The 17518-nt window shown below is 39.7% G+C and overlaps 1 protein-coding gene across 1 annotated transcript in view; it reads left to right on the top strand.

The window, feature by feature from the left end:
• tmem145 (transmembrane protein 145) overlaps positions 1-17518 on the top strand; it is a 41170-nt gene that overhangs the window by 12588 nt on the left and 11064 nt on the right. The window contains exons 2-9 of the mRNA XM_038710966.1: positions 1736-1810; positions 2324-2401; positions 6245-6331; positions 6990-7091; positions 13027-13111; positions 13626-13697; positions 15943-16011; positions 16674-16754. Of these exons, the coding sequence (XP_038566894.1) occupies positions 1736-1810; positions 2324-2401; positions 6245-6331; positions 6990-7091; positions 13027-13111; positions 13626-13697; positions 15943-16011; positions 16674-16754 (649 nt within the window). The remainder of the gene's footprint in view (positions 1-1735; positions 1811-2323; positions 2402-6244; positions 6332-6989; positions 7092-13026; positions 13112-13625; positions 13698-15942; positions 16012-16673; positions 16755-17518) is intronic.

Genomic DNA, 17518 nt, shown 5'->3' with positions numbered 1-17518 from the left:
GGTCCCACGCTGCCAAGCTTATGGCTGAATAATATTAAGAAAGGATAGTTCTGTCTCCCTTATTAAAGTGTTCACCCTTACTAGAGGTTTACCCTCTTGGCACTACCTCCCTTCTTTTTCTCTTCTCTCCAAACCTTGTTCTTTTATTTCTCCTCCACCTCTTCTTTAACTTTTCTGAAACTCTACTCATCCCTTCCCCCTCTCCTCTCTTTCACTTCCTTATTGCCATGTTTATGTCCTCTCCAATGTTTATTTCTTCTCTTCCTTATTGCTCCCCTTCCCTCTTCTACATCTTTAACCTCCGTATGCTTCCCAACCACCTTTTTTTAGCCACAAGTGCTGTGCCTTTCGGGATGTCAATGTTGGTCTGTCATTCACTTCACCACTCTGGTCCAGACTGAAATATCTCAACATCTATTGGATAGATTCATGTTCAGTTTTGGTACAGATAACCACGATGCCCAAAAAATAATAACTTTGTTGCTCCCCTGACCTTTCCTTTAGCTCCAGCAAGTCAAAGTTCTCACTTATCATGTGCAATATCTCAACATCTACTCGATGGATTTGCACAAACATTTGGAGAGACCATCATGCTCCTCAGACATTAATTGATACTGACTTTGGTAATCCCCTGGCTTTTGCTCTGTCGCCACCACGAGGCTGACATTTGTGGTTTTGAGTGAAATGTCTCAACAACTTGGATGCATTGGTGTGAAATTTGGTACAGACAGCCTCTCAGGATGAACTGATATAACTTTTGTCATCCCTTGACTTTTCACCTAACACCATCTTCAGGGGGTGGTTTCAGAAAGACAGACTTTGACTGCGAATGGCTTACTACCGATCTAACTAATGAACCTCAGTGAAAACTAACTATGCTACTCTCTCTCTCTGTCTTTGTCCCTCATCTCTGGCTTTCTTTGTAATCAGCTTACTATTGGTACTCTTTAATCAACTAGATTTTGTCATGATCTCCTTCAGCTAATCATATTGTTGCTGTCACACATCCCATTACCAACTCCACCAGTATCTAGACTCCATCAGGGGTGGATCCTATACTACTCATGGCTTTACTAACCCCTTAAAAATATGATGATGTCATGACTGAGTCTAATTGCCAAAGACCACTCACCAAATTAACTCTCTTCTGATTGAAATAGTCAGACTGTACATTAATTCATTGCACAAAGCTGTTTCTTTCATGACTATTGTAAGTAAGAATAATTTAATGAATTCTGGGTAAATTAAGACTTTATTCCATACTAAAACACATGTCTGACCAAGCAACCGCGCCAAACCTCTCAGTTCAGAAATGTTCAGAAAATGTTCGGCTTTTGGATAAGTTCAACCGTTACAAGGACATTTTAATGAGAAAATTCATTAAAGAGTGAAACAATGCCAAAAACATCCAGTAGCATAAAATCTTAACGCAGTGCAGACCTGTAGCAGAGCTGAGTTCTTCCACTTACTCACCAGTCAGGCACAGTATATTTCCAGTTTGTTACTGCAATGTCTTTGCTTTGCTCCACATTGTAAGTAAACCACAAATTATGAGCCATGTTTTGCTCTTTTTTTGTCAGTTGGTGCCATTGGTCAGCATGTAATACTGATTATTACCATGGAAACATGGGACTTGAGTTAGCCTGGGTATAAGGTGACAAATGTTTTTGCTTCATCCATGTTAATTGTTTTTTTGTTTCACTTTTTTCCCTCTCTCTTCCGTTTTTAACTCCAGGACTGGGTTTTCCTCACTCGCTTCTGCTTTCTCACCGACTTTGGACGTCTGGACTTCCGGTTCCGCTATCCAAAGGTAGGATAACTTACTGTTAGCTGTGCTGTGTTTGTTTGTGAATGTTTTACATCTATAATTTTCAATAAATGTTCCACATTGCCTCAGCTTGTCACCCTATCTTCTCTGGCAACATAAGCATTTTACTTTTCTTCTTTCTCCATCCTTTCTTTCTCTACTTTTCTATCTTTCCTCTCAACTACCTCTCTGTCTTTCTTTCTTTCTTTCCTTCCTCTTACCACATCTAAACTGATGTCATCGCTCTTTCTCTCTGCTCTCCTTCCTCCGGCTGTTCCTGCTGTACCCACCTCGTCCTCTTTTTCTATCCCCTACTCCTTTTTCTCTCCCCCGCTCTATCTTTCTACTCGTCTGTTTTGTTCTTCCGCTCTGTCTTCTTTTACCCGTGTCTTGCTTTACTGTTGTAGCCTGCAGACTTTGGAAACAGTTTTTGTCGTATAAATCTCAAACTGTCTCACTGCCTCCTCTCGGATCTATGCACTCTCTGTTTTCTCTCTCTGTCTCTCCTCTATGCAGTCTCGTTGCTGTCAGAACATATTGCTCTACTTTGATGACAGTTCTCAGTGGCCAGCTGTGTACAAGAGGCCTGAAAAGGTGAGATACTGACACCGTCTGGATCATGTCTTTTGCCAAGCCATTAAATTAAAGAGACACACAGCTTCATTTACTAATTTGCATGTCACTGTTGTAATGAAAAAGCCCTGTGACTCCAATTTAGTTAATTTTCCCATTTTAACTTGAACTAAAGGATCACACGCTGCTCATGCTGCTCAGAATAAAACAAAGCTGTCTTTCACAGTTCCTGAAAGGCTTTTCACACACAGGCAATGATTTATTATTGATGATACATGCAGTGATCAAGGATGGTACAATCCATACTTATGAACACGTCTTGAGACAGCAGAGAGTTCTGCTTGAACTGACGCTGCTCTTTAGAAAATGACAGTGGGAAGATTTTCTGCAGATAGATGTCTATGTTCTGCTTCGGAAGCTGTTTTACTGCCATTTATAGAAAAGTTTTTGGACAGTCATACATTTTTTTGGTTTTGGCCCAGTACTCGAACACATTACATCCTAAATAAAACAATTAGGGCTGGGTTTCGTTCAAAGATTTTTGATATCGATGCAATACCTCAACTTCAATACCGGGTCCTAAACGATACTTTTTTGGATACCAATTTTATACTCAACAAACTGAGAACCATTGTTGTTTGTATAAAGTAACTTAATTATCACATTATTATCATTAATATTGTTTGTTATTTTAATAATTGTTCCTTTTGAAAAATTCTACTGCTTGTCAAAAAGCAAGACATATTTTCAGTGTATATGCCTATATTGTGTTTTTGTTGTTTTTATTCCTCTTTCTGTAGTTTTTATAATGTAATTTTATTGTTTATTAATTATATATTTTTATTGTTTAAATGTGAATTTGTGCTCTGGCAACATTGTAACCTAAACATTCATGGCAATAGGCGTGAGAGAAAGAGAGAGAGAAATCTCTCATCTCATGGAAACAAGTTTATGCCACAACATATCAACGTTTCCTCCTCACTAGAGGAAGAGGTGGCCAGGCAACAACTATCACAATAGAAAGTAAACTCAATCGCGTGTCTTCATTCCACTGCAGCAAAGTCACAGGATCGGTACGTGATGTCACCCTCACACAGAAGCGCTTCCGCCTGCTGCACATACAGGTGCGTGTGTCGCGGTGGCGTCACCTACTGATCCTTCAGAAATGCTCGGGAAAATGTAGCGTGTGTGGACGCTACTCGGTCAATAAAAGACCTTTGTTTTGATTTGATTCACGAAACAGCGACGCCACCACCAAGCTACTGAGAAATGTACCATAAAACTTCAATTAATAGCCGAGTCCCAAATAGCCACCTACCTCCTTTACTGGCCTGGTGTGGGAACACATTTTGACAAACCTTGGTCTGGTTTTTATAGAAGTTAGATTCTCCACAATACCACTCACTAAGTGGTATTTAACGGAAACAACAAGACCCAAAGTCTAATTCTTATTATTTAATATATTCCTTTAGTCTGTAAGGGTCCACCGATCAAAAGAATCAAAACAGCTTTTCAGAAAAATTTATCCAAGTTGTGAATCCTGTCATGTGAAGTCCATCGCTCTCTGTCTGCTAACTTCTCTCATCCTGCACCGTGTTGTTGTTTTCGATAGGTTGCTGCCTTCAAAATAAAAGCGCAAAAGCCGTCTGTGGGAGCTAGATCGAATGACGTGTATTTCATAATATTTGATAATTTTTACATAAGTATTATTCTGTTTGAAATAAAAACGGTTTCATAGTAGTTTCAGTTTTGTGCAAAAATAATTAAAGGCCTGTCCCATATGGACGCCTGTCCCAAATATAGGCAGGGTCAATTCAGTGATTTTAGCAAATAAAAGCCCGGGCTATTATTCAAAGTTTTACGGTAGTTAATCTAGTAAGGGGGCCCTGCGATGGACTGGCGACCTGTCCAGGGTGTACCCCGCCTTTCGCCCAATGTCAGCTGGGATAGGCTCCAGCCCCCCGCGACCCTGTACACAGGATAAGCGGTTGACGATGGATGGATGGATGGAAACTAGTAATGGCGCTACTTGTAGCATGTTGAAGCAAGCTCTGTCTTGTTGGAGACATCAAAGATGGAGTAATTTTCTGCTCTTAAGTTTATTCCATGCTCAGTCAAGGGCTTCACCAGGTCTTGTGGCCGCTCTTGGCAGCAATTATCTTACGTCACAAATATTGCATTGCGCTGTTGCATCAAGCCTGGTGCAATGTAGCCACACTTTTGATTTTCTCCACGTCTTATACATCCACGAGCAACGTCTCTGTGCATAACTGGCCTGAACTAGTGTTTACATGACCACAGCCATCAAGCATACTGCATGCTTATTGGCTCATTGACGTTACCAAGAACCTTTAGGTATGGAATTTGGTACCGAAAGACAGTTTTTGATGCTCGATGGTATTGAGGCAATTTGGTCGGTTTCCTAAAAAGTATTGAACTCGATACCCAGCCCTAAAAACAATACAGGGTAATGTGCCTTTATTTAAAGATAATTATATCCCTATTGGGTGAACATTTTAGGAAATACATCCCTGTCTTTGTACAGCTGCACTGTTCAAAAGAAGGGGATTCGATGTGCTATGAATAATATTGATATTGTTCACCCAACAATATCATTAGGTTAACAATAATTGAACATCCTTAAAACTGAAAGTCAGCACTTCAGCCTCATTGTCATTGTTTTATTTCAAATCCAGTCTGCTTGAATACAGAGCCAAAACAATAGAAAATGCGTCTTTTTCCATGCCGGCTGCACTGTATGCATTTTGAGTAATTCCTATTTTGGTGAGCTGGCAAACTTATTCTCCCATCCACAATCTCTGCAGTGTACATTTAACGTAAGGTTGATTGCATAATTTTAAGTCTTAGGTCTGAGATTTTTGTTTTTTATAGAGTGTGGATTCATGTAATATTGGCCCCATTGGCCCATTCATGAATCGTTAATCTGTGTCTTATATGCCACAGTCAGCTGGTACTATAAGATATAACATGATACAGTCAATAAAACCAACATTAAATTGCTTCCACAACCATGAATAATGTATGATGCGACCATTTACTATAGCCATATGTTGGTACCCTACACTCACTCATTTTAAAAGTTGTGCTTAAACAGCCTTGTGTTGTTTTATCAACACATGACATTTGATGTAGCTGTAAGTTATTACAAATACAGTTAGGGTTATGATGTGTTTTGTGAACTATATAGGAAAATCCATGGTATGGTCTAGCAGAGTTAAAAAATAAAGAACAACATTGACCAAAAACCTTGAATTTCTTGGCCCATTTGATGATTTGGTGGTGTATTCTTCTTGCGGATGTCTTTTGACACCCAAATGTGACACTATGTTAAGATATTTTCAGCACAGTTACAAAGAGAGTTTGTGTCAGTTTCCTAGAAACAAATAGCGATGCCTTTATTCTACACTCACCATTTCACACTAATATTCAGCACATTGGACACAGGGAGAAATCCATCACAGAAGAGACAAAAAATATCAATTTTAATTCCAATCACAGCAGCTGCAATGGACCAGAAGGCAATGTAGCCATAATTTAAATTACATTTTGATTAAACACACATTGCATTTTCCAGACTGGAAAAATGTTCTCTTATGCTTTTACTCCTGCTCTGTTATTACTTTACATTTACATTACATATTCTAGGTATAACCTGCAGCTGCATGCAACAAGTCTGTGCACTTCTTCTGAGCTTTATTGAAAAATATTTTGTGAAATGTGTGAAAATGGAAATAGATGAGAGTGGCTGAGGGTAAGAAAATACAGCAGAAATTTCAATTAGGGCCGTTTTGAATGTTTTAAATGTTGTTCCTATTTTGATTTTACTGTGTTTTCTGCCATCAGAACTGCTACCAGAAGGAAGCGGTGCTGAGGCCTGAGAACAACCAGGTCATCAACCTCACAACACGCTACACTTGGTCGGGCTGTGTGGTAAGAGCACACGCACAAATTTATACAAACACTTGTGTGTCGCTGAGAATCCTACAGAATCTAATGCAGGGATGCTGCTCTGTAACTCAAGTTGACCTCTGACCTCTCTGTGTTGTGAGAGGTGCGCATTACAGACTATCACATTATTCCTTTTATCACCAGACAGTTGAACTTATTTTCATCTTTCCTGTTGCATATTCTTTTGTAATGCAAAAAAGGAACATTAATATGTAAGAGATGTAAACAGAGCGAGCGAGAGAGAGAGCGCTAATGGCCTGTAATGTGTTTTTGTAACATTTTACTGATTCACACATTTCCACTCTTGATGATGCATCCAAGTCAGCCAGAAAAGGTCCAAAAGATATTTCTCTCCTGTAACACCTTTTTAAAAAAACAGAAAAACTTTTTTCAATAAACAACACAACGTGTGTGTTTAACACATTAGGAAGTGTCAGTGCCAGCGTGACTCTGTTGTTGTGATCTTGTTCCCACATTTTAGTCTATATTGAGGTGTGAAATGTGTTTATATCTTGATGTATCAGGCTCCCATTCTACTGTGATAATTCAGTCTGTCTCTTAGGTAAAACACGCTGATGTTTTGGTTAATGACATCCGCTGTTCACCCCCTCCCCATGCATTTCTTTTATCTTTCTCTCAGGTTGAGGGAGACGGGAACGAGGAGGTTCTGAGCTGCGTGGGCGGCCGTAGTTTTCGCTCTGTGAGGGAAAGATGGTGGTACATCGCTCTCAGCAAGTGTGGGGTAAGCACTGACCTGTAACTTCCCTGACCACCCTGACTCTTCCTCTATATGAGGGCAGGTGTACTAACAGGCGGTTTCCATGGTGACGCACACACAGACTCAGAGGGCTCTTGTGCAAACAGACCCGTGTAGTCACTGTTTGTTTATCTGAAGATCAGAAGAAAACAAACATCCCCATCGTCAGCATCATCATCTATCCAAAAATCATTCAAAATTAAAGACAGATTGTTCTTTAGGAGGATAATTGATAAGAGATAAGAGAGTTGTGTACTTTCTTAGATATTTATAAATATATTGCAATGCAGATTTTTTGAAGAGTTATTTTAACATTTAAGTTTTTGCAGTCAAGCAAAAAAACAGATTTCAGGTGCAAGCTGCAGCATCTTAAAAGCATATTAGCTTAAAAGCTCAGGCAAAAATATACCAAGAATACCCCGAGGAAGGCTCTGTGAAACCCTGGATGTTTTAAGGCTACTTTTTGTGCTGCCTCCCTTTTAAATTTTAAATCAACTTGAACATAATTTTTGTCCCAGTATGTGCTTTCCCATTTGAGCAGTTTGCACAGGCTACATTTTAAATTCTAGAAATAAAGTAATCTAAGTAGGCAAAATAAGGAAATTTAACCATGTGATTTACAGTAATTAAATGAGATGGATGGATAGATAGATAGTAAAGATTCCAATTTAGAAAATATTGATATTCTGCTAAAGAATTTGAAATGCTGCTGCATGTTACAGACCACCAGACTCAATTCTAAATGTAGTATAGCTAATAGTAATGCTTTCTTTTCCAAAATGCCCCTCACATCCCCATGCCCTACTCACTTCATCTGTTACAGCTGACCCTGAATCTGTGCATCTCTCTATGAATTGCCTCTGAACACCATGAAGCGTTTTATCTCTCTCCCATGCTACAGGGCTTTGTGCAACAAAGACTCTTAATATGTGACTCTCTGCTTAAACTGTGCTAAACATGCCTTACAAGGATTCCACTGAAGCCTATTGATTAGCTAGCTTCAGGGACTTTTAAGCAGTGTGTTGTTTTATAATGGGACTCAGTATTGTGCTAATGGTGTACCAGGAGAAAAAAGAGCGAAGTGGTAGCTACAGTGTGTTGTTTGTTGATGTGAGTCTGGACTGGGGCACTCGGTGAAGAAATCATGACCATGTGTAATGATAGCTCTGCTTAGTGATGATGCATCCTCCTACACCGAGGGCTTCAGTCAAGGACGAAATCCCAGGAATATGTGTGTGTGTGTGTGTGTTGTTTTTTTTATGTTTGCAGTGTTTTCATGTTTGTGAAAGTGGAGGAGGAAAATAATGAATAAGTAAGATTCCTGTTGAATGTGGAAACTGAATGTCTGCCTGCCTGTCAGTGTCATTCTCTGGGTTACATCAGTGTCATGCTCCTGGACATGATTCTGCGTGTGTGTGAGAGAATTGTTTTTTGTGGGTTTGTTTTTGTGCTGTCGGTTGAGAGCGCTGGCTGAAGAAGGATATGATTAGAACGGATGCTTCCCGCAGAGTGTGGTTTAGTGTCACGCCAGCATCCGCTGATAGACACGCTGCCTAATGCTGTTGAACTAAAGTATAAAAGCTCTTCTCCACTCCCGGGGACATATGCACGCTTCTCCCCGCATCCAATTTCCACCCCTTGCCTGCCTTTTGCTTTCACACCTATCTGTCTTTTCTACCTCTGTCGCTCACAATCTTTGGCTACGTCCCCGCTCTCTTTCAACTCTCTGTCACCAAGCTATGACGCACTCCATGCCATTTCATATCTATTTACCTCTCCGTCTTCTGCTCCTCTCTGTCAGCCTGTCTCTAATTGCATTTTTCCCCTCCATCTTGCCATCTCACTGGTCTCATTTCTTCTCTGCTTCTCGCTCATTCCATGCATTTTTCTAAACACTTTTATGTGCTACTACATATTTTCCTCTCCTTGTCCCTGTTTCTCTCTTATCCAGCGCTCCTTTCATGTGCTTTCCATCTCAGTCTTTACCTGTGCTGAAGTGGGTCTAAATCTATATCGGCTCATAAGCTCTTAAAACCAGAGGATGACTACTCTCACTCCCCAGATTTAGACTTGCCTGCACAAAATGGTAAAATGTGAGGTTGAGCATTATTCAACATTTCCAGGCAATTTCACTTGATTAATTATAGCAGGAAACCTCAAGGCTGCAAATAATCATTATTTCATCAGGAGAAAAAAGACAGTCATTATAAATAAAATTCAGGTCATCACAAATTACAGAGCAGGGGACCTCTGGCAGCCAGGATGAAGGATATTCAGACTAGTAAATTGTCAGAGTAACCAAAGTGCACTAAAATTAGCAGGCTTGAATGTTATTTTTTTCTCCAGCACATGCCTTTGCATGAATAATAATTTGATCATTTAAAGTCTCAAAACTTTTAAAAGCTTTCTTTACAGACATACATCACACTGTACAGTCCAGCTCTAATTGCACCTGTGCAGCACTGTACAGCCACAAAGTTTTGAGAATTTGCAGTAATATAACTCGTTAGGTATAACTAGTCGTACCATTAATTAAAAATAAACAGTTTATGAGGCATTTATCCTTGAAACAGAAGTGGAGAAATGGAAAGCTTTGAATGGGTGTAATCAACCTCTGCTTTATTATGTTGAGCTGAACTGCTGTTAATGAAACAAAATTACCTCAGTAGGGAGCCAAGGAAGCACTGAAAAAATTAAACTGGCTGTTAATGGACACAGGCAACTAAAATGGCCAAAATTTCTCCGCTGTCTACTTGCCCAGGTGACTCATCCAAACAGTGTTGAAACATGCCCGCATCTGCTGTATTTTCTCCAGTTCTGATTTTTAAAATTGTATATTATATCTCTCATTAAGGCTTGACAGTCACATACTGAAGATGGATCATTATTATATTTTTCTTTGCCAGATGGGGAGTCAGGTTGGCCTTGAAACATTGCGCTCTTTTAATGTAATAAATAAGACATAATAACAGGAGTATTTGACACTGTTGTGAGTCTTTTGGGAGAGATACCCACCTTTTCTAAGAAATAAACAGACCTGATGATTTGTAGATTGTGTTACTCACAGTGTGAATACAGGGCAATACTTAAGAGTGTGATTCTGCTACAATATTTGTACCGTGTATTATTCTAAAATACACTTTGTCAGGGCTGCAAGAATTATTTTTATTATCCGCTACAGTTATCATCTATCTGGTGATTTTCTCAATGAATTTATTTTTCAGATTATTGTCAGCTCTACACTTTAAGGCATTCTTGTAAATGTAGGATCCAGTGTGACTAAAAGTGAGGATTGCTGCTGCTTCAGTTTTGACCATTATTTAGTAAATTATGCATTAAATGCCCATGGTTTTGGAATGACATATTAAACAATAACATATGGATGTAATGTTTGGGTGTCCATATACTTTGTTTAGATATCCAGTGTGCATAACTAATTGTCCACGGTCAGTTTTCTGAGAAACACTTAGGTAGGTGCCCTAAATTGTAAGTTAGAACCAAACACTTAATGTTCCAGAGATGAGATCCACCCTTACAAAACAACAGACAAGGGGTGTTTGGGTGAGAACACCATCAGCGTGGGATACATCAGTACAGTATATCAGAAATGGATGCCTTTTATAAGTGAAACCAACAAGCAACCCCCTAAAATCATCCTGTGACTCCCTGTCAGTCCCACAGAGGGAGAATCCCTGTTGTGTGAAGTAGTACTTTCATCACACCCCTTATCTATCCTTACTCTCCTGCATCCATCCCTCTTTCCCTCTTTGCATTTGCTCTTTTTTCTTCATTCTGCCATTCTCCTTAACTGTTTTTTTCCTTTTAACTTTCTCTCTCTCTACCTATCAGTCTTTATCTCTGTCTCCTTGCTCTTTGTGTCTGTATTGATTTTGTGGCAGTGCACGCTCCACGCTTCTCGCCCTTTTTGATAGAGGGAGTGAGATGGAGTCTCAGGCTGCCAAATGAAATCAAAGTCTTTTTTTCCTCCTCCTCTCTTCTCCTTCGCTCCACCGCAACATGCGCAAACTCTATCGGCTTTGAACTTGTGTGTGTGAAATGAGCTCTCTGTGCTCTGATTGTCAACCCATCTCTGTCCCCCCCCTCTCTTGTTCTTGCTCCCCATCCCTCTTTTTTCTCACCTCCCAAAGACACTTTTTTATTAGTGTGACTGCCAAAAATTAACATCATTCAGACTGTGGTTTACCACACAGGTACGTTCATTTTCTCCATGGTATTTCTCCTTTCCTGCACACTTACCTATAGTACCCAAATATTCTCTTTCTGTGCTTTCTTTCATGACATTGCAATGCAGAACAATTATATCAGACACTAACTATCAATAATGGAAAAACAAGAATACTCAGTAAATCAGAGGAAACCGCTATGGATGTGATCCATCCATCCTTGCTTCCTGTTAATCTGGGTCATCTTCTCATTGGAAGTACAGCAGGCAGAGCAGCCTAGATTCATTTTATTTATCCTTTAACTTCCTCCACACACCTGGGGGATCCCGAGGCACTTTCAGGCCAGCTTTGGGGCTGACTGACTATATGTCCCTCACCAAGGAGGATGTGGATGTTTTCCTTCTCTTGTATCAGGACAAAGTTTGAGGATATCTGGGCAGTTATTTAAACTTCAAGCTGTGGTTGGAATGAATTTTATGCTAAAACACGCTCAACTCATCAAACTAAATCCCAAAGCTGCAACAGAGAAGAACAGCCCATCCACTGAAGTCACATGCGGTACATTCGCCCTGTTCAATCACTTGACAGTCTGGTGTGAAGAATGGGCATCAGTGGAAAATTTGTGCTGCAGGAAATGAATAATCAGCGATCTTACAGTACAAAACACAAACCTGTCTAATGATCAGCAGCAATGTAAGATGTTTTTCACCATGATTGTGCAGTTATGGTTTCTGATTGTAGAAGTTAAAGCAGGGTGTTGACATTGTGATATGAGATAGCGGGACATATTCCAAAATGCTGCTAACTGCTGTTAGTTAGTTAGCTCAGTTAGCTATGGAGCTAACTTAGCACAGTGCTATGAGTTCAGAAGCTTCAGTAGATATATTTGCAACACAATACAATGATGTCTAACATGACGTCAGAACTGTTACTTATTCACATTCTGTTGATAATGTTCTTTCATTTTTTTATGTTTTAAACAAACATTCTGGCCTCTTTAAAGGCTGCATTGCTGATTGTATGTGATCTTTCTGAGTAATGATTTCTACTTGCTTAGTGTGCATTTTTAGTACCAACTGAGTTAGCAGTCTTGTGTGGCTGCTTAGACAATATTTAACTTTTAAGAATGTTGGCATTTTTTGTTAAATAACAAAAAAAGATGATAAAGTAAGGTATTGCAATTGTATTGGAACTCATACCAAAACATGTCAAAGAAAACCAAGAAATTCTACCTCAAGCCTGGAAGGAGATTGTTGACAGTTTAATGAAGTACCATCATGAAATGAAAAAATATATAATATTAATTTCTCCCTTTTGGTTTATGATTTTATTTTTCAAAAACGAATGCAGCACGTGCTTTACAGAGCAGATACATATGCTGTAGCAGAAAAAATCTGTAATTTAATTTCATTTGGATTTAAATCATGTCTGGGTGACACAGCACTCTGAGGTTCATACAGTTTCCAAAACACAAAATTCAAGTCCAGCTAACACCTTTTTTTCTCTCCCAAAAGGTTCTGTAGGTCTCCATCATCAAATTTATAATGAAAAAGTAAAATGTCAAAGGAATAATTTTCAAAAATATATTTAAAGAGTTACCTTTCACTGACATTTCAACCTGCAGTGTAAAGATCATAAAGCCTGTAACACTGCAAGAGAATACACTTTTAATCTCACCTGCCTCCTTGCTCTTTCTTTCCCTCTGTTGACGTTTGCTCCTCTCCCGTCTCTCGCAGGGCGATGGCTTGCGGCTGGAGTATGAGATGAAACTGACCAATGGCCAGTCATTCTGGACGCAGCATTTTTCTGCAGATGAGTTCGGTAAGAGTGATTAGACAGAAAGAGAGAGATTATGGAACGAATCGCTGATGGCACACGCCAACACCACTTAGCACGGCCAATAAAGCACACTGAACTGAACAAATTACAATAATGAAGAAACGGCTGAATGAATTAATGATGATAGATGAACTGAGAGTAAGGGATGAAAAGAAGAAGAGGCCCAAGTACCTCCTAAATGAATTATTCCTACATCTTCAATGTTCTGTCTCTCTCCCACTCTCCTTCTACTGGAACTCTCTCTCTCTGTTTCTTAACTAATCCAATATCCTCATCACGTACCTGCCTCTCCGATTTTTCATCCCTTTATTTTTCTACCTTCCACGTGTCTTCTTCACCTTGATATTCTGTGAACCTCATTGACTGCTTTACTTTCTGGTTTTGATTCAACCACCTCTCTTGCATCTTCATTTTTCCCTTTCCTACCTTTTTCCCCCCATATTTCATTCTCATCAATTATTCTGTTTCCTCTACATTCTCCATCTCCTATTCACAGGAATCTTGGAGACAGACATTACGTTCCTGGTCATCTTCTCCATGGTGTTCCTCCTCTCCTGCTACTTTGCCTGTAAGTACTGTCTTTTCCACTTATTGTATCTCTCTTTCTCCCTCTTCTATGAACAAACCAATTCTGAATTTCTAAGTCTGCAGCAGTCATTAAGTGCCCTTTTCCTCAGATCTGTTATAAAAATCTACATGCTTTCTTGATGGGCTAGGAGTAAGTCTTCATGTTTCCTCTGATAAGTAAAGGTGGAGCATGTGCCTATTTTTTCTTGGGGCCTGGAGTTTGTCAGAACAGAGAATGAGCAACATAAAAAGCAGGGGTGAGAGGATGGCAAGAGCGGGGTTTGGTTTTCGTGTAAAGGTTAACGGTTGAATGGAGAAGGTATAGACTTAAGGTTATTGAAGCGAGTTAGTCACACGAAGGTCACAGCTCACATAACCCGAAGCAGCTGAGAACAAAAGCTCCAAGGAATGACTTACCCACTGGATGAAAACTCTTCATTCCCTGCTTTCGTCACGTAAGGTTATCATGTGCAGCCACGTATCTTCCTTTTTCCAAACTAGTAGAGGGCTGATTCACCTAAATTACAAAAAACATATTTTCTAGTGCAGTGGTTCCCTATTTTCTTGTGCAGTGGTTCCCTATCTCTTTGGCTTGTAGCCCCCTTAAAATGAAGCAGTGTCTGCTTGTAACTAAACATCACAGATTATGGCCTTAACTTGTATTATTAGCAGCTCAGCTTAAGTCTAGTTTTCCCTCCTCAAAATTTTAAGGATTGCCTGATGAGGTGAAAGTTTCCAGTATTAACAAGAAAAAAATTTTCTCATCCTCATCTTGAGAACCCATGGAGGGATGATATCTGTCCTAGCAATTTCTAGCCGTACAGATAGTTTTGGTTTTATTTGCCAAGATTTTGAGAAATGTGTCCCTGAGATTTCTGCAGCCACCCACATACAATGGAGGTGAATTGAATTTGTTTTTGTGCCCACGGCTATAAAATATTACAATTAAAAAAGAAACAGATTCTCTGGATAATCAACAGATCACACTCAATTTTTATTGGGACTATTTATTTGGTCTGTGATTATACAGAGTAATGAGGAATGAAAATGTACGTTTTTACTGCTGTGAGTACCATGAAGGTTAGAAGTCTCTGACAGGAATGTCTCAAAATAAAAGTGAAAACTGTCTAATTCACGGGTCCTTATCAACACACTTACAAATATTAAGCTCCAAAATTTGCATAAAATAACCTTAAAAAACTGCAATTTCATTTAAGTGTTTTAGAGTCAAATGTATCCAAAAGTGCATATAATATTTGGAAATGAAAGTGGACCTGTATTGACTTTAAATACAGGGGGTTGGGGGAAGTTTATTCCTTGCCATATTGCAGAGCAAGGCTACATAATGAGGCGCAAATTCACCTTTTGACGCTTGGATTCTGCTGAAACTTATTTTATGATTTTATGCAGATTAGGAGAAGGCCTTGAATGAACTGTTGTATCTTATTCACCATGTGTATGTATACTGGAATATTCACTCACGTAGAGGCTTGATTTTAATTGAGTTTGAGTTTTATAAATTTGCAAGAGTTCAAATCAAGCAAAAGACAAAAAAATGACAATGTTGTAGAAATGGAGGAGAAAAGGCCTAAACGGACATATTCATAACGTCTACCTAATTGAAAACAATATTCACATTGTCACAGATTTATGCAGATTATGAAAGAGAAAGAAAGATTTGAAAGGTTATAAAAAATTGAAGTCCGGAGAAGATGACCGTATTTTCATTCTTGGGAGGAATGTTCCTTTGACAGCCATCACCCGAGTGCCTTTGAGGAAATCACAGGAGGATCCAGCAGCGTTTGGCTTGCCAAGCCTGTCGTTATACAGGGCAGCTGTGAGTGCATGCGTGAACGTTTATGACCCTTCCTCCCCCTGTAAATTCCCCCCCCCCAGGCCACTGTTGTTTGTAGGAGTATTTTGGTAGTAAAATTGCCTGCTTAAATACGCATTAAAAGTATTTCCTCCCAGATTAAGGAGAGAGGATAGAGAAGATGTATAACGTCTCATCTAGAGACCCGCATCACAAGATGGATGCATACTAATGGTCTCACCCCTCCCTATTTATCTGGCCCATTCCCTGGTTCTTTTTTCTCTTCTCTCTGTCTCTCACTCTGTATCTCACTCTTGCTCTCCTTCGCCATCTGTTAGCATATCTCCATCCTTTTTATCTCTATTCCCACCAACACACGCACATCCCATCCATCACCTCTATTTCATTTTTGTGTTTTGTTTTCTCCCTGCAGACAATCTGAAGGGAAGACAGCTTCTTCACACAACCTACAAAATGTTTATGACAGCGGCAGGTGTGGAGGGTGAGAGCTTCTGTCCCGAACACACACACACACAATCAGGATGACAATGAGACTCTTGCACAGCCGCACCATCTCATACCTTAATCCCAACTTCAAGAGCCAAGATATTATCGCCCTTATTAGCCTGTGAATAGGAACTATTGCAAACAGCCGTGCTGCGTTACAGTGTTCAGTGGAGCATGCTGTTATTGACGAACACCCCCTCACTCTTCTCACCCTATCCTCTCCTTTTTCTTCCCTCGTCTTATCTCGCATTTTTCCTTCTCGCTTGCTTGTCCCCTCTTCAAATCCCTTCTCTATTCTCCTGCCACCTCTAAATTATATCCCTTTCCTCCCACTTCTTTCAAGCCTGCTGCTCCTTTTTCATCTCTTTTTATCAATTATTTTCTGTCTCTTTTCTCTTCTCTCCATTTCTCTCCCTTTCTCCTACCACCTCCCCCTTTCTCTTTACTCGTTCTCATCTCACTGTCTTCCTTATCTTTTCTTTACTTCTTCTCTCTTACATCTTCTTTTCTACCTGTTCTCCTCTTTTTTTCCCCAAAAACCCATTCTACTGCTCTGCCATATCTTTCCACCTTTCTCTCTTCTCCTCGCCCTCCTTCTCCCTTTCTCTCTGATTTTATTCCCATTTCTCTCTTCCCTGCATCCTTTCCATTTGGCAGTGCTCAGCCTGTTGTTCCATTGTGTCTACTGGGGCCTGTATGCTAGAGATGGAGTCGGCAACGGCAGCCTGAAAATACTTGGTGAGTTCTTTTCCTGCATCAGCCACTGACTGACTGACTGACTGAAACTGCCTCTGCACTGGAAAATCCCATGCTGCCTGAGCAGAATGAATCAGTGGACTATGATGCACGTGTGTGCACGTGAAAAAGTGCAACAGTTGGTTTGATGAGCATGTGCAAGACCATAAATGATTTTGAAGAACCATTGACTTTGCCTTAATTTGTAATGATGTCAAGTTACATACAAGTTAAAGTAAATAGGACAAACACAGATGAGAATAAAGAAAAATGAGTCAAACAGTTGAGGCAGGGTTGAGGCAGGGAGGTTTGTGATCATTGTTATACATTGTCCGTAGGCTAGTAGAATATTGATTTTTAGTGTGCGTTGAAGATCATTCCAGGAATTTGAGGCACTAAAATAAAAGGCTGATTTTCCAAATTCATATTATGAGTGTCATGAAGGGCATTAAAGGAAAGTTCTAGGTTCTAAATGGCTAGGTGTACAGAATCAGCAATATAGTGGACAATAGTGTCATCTGCATAAAGATGGACTTACCAGCCACTTAGTGGAGAGACTGTATCATTAATATAAATGATGAAGAGGACCTAAAATTGAACCTTGCCTTTTGTTAGCAGCAAGAAATCAGACATGCCCCAACTTCACACATTGCAGTCTATCAAACAAATAATTCTAGAACCAATCACAAGCCTTTCCATCAAAGCCAGTACTGCATAATCTTTGTAAGAGCAAAGTATGATCAACTGTATCAAATGCGTTTGTCTTA

This window comes from Micropterus salmoides, unplaced genomic scaffold (assembly GCF_014851395.1).
Source record: "Micropterus salmoides isolate LMB-PRFRI ecotype aquatic unplaced genomic scaffold, ASM1485139v1 Ms_hic_scaffold_11, whole genome shotgun sequence".
NCBI lineage: Eukaryota > Metazoa > Chordata > Actinopteri > Centrarchiformes > Centrarchidae > Micropterus > Micropterus salmoides.
The sequence above is the reverse complement of the archived record's forward strand: the minus strand, read 5'-3'. Positions and strand labels throughout refer to the sequence as shown.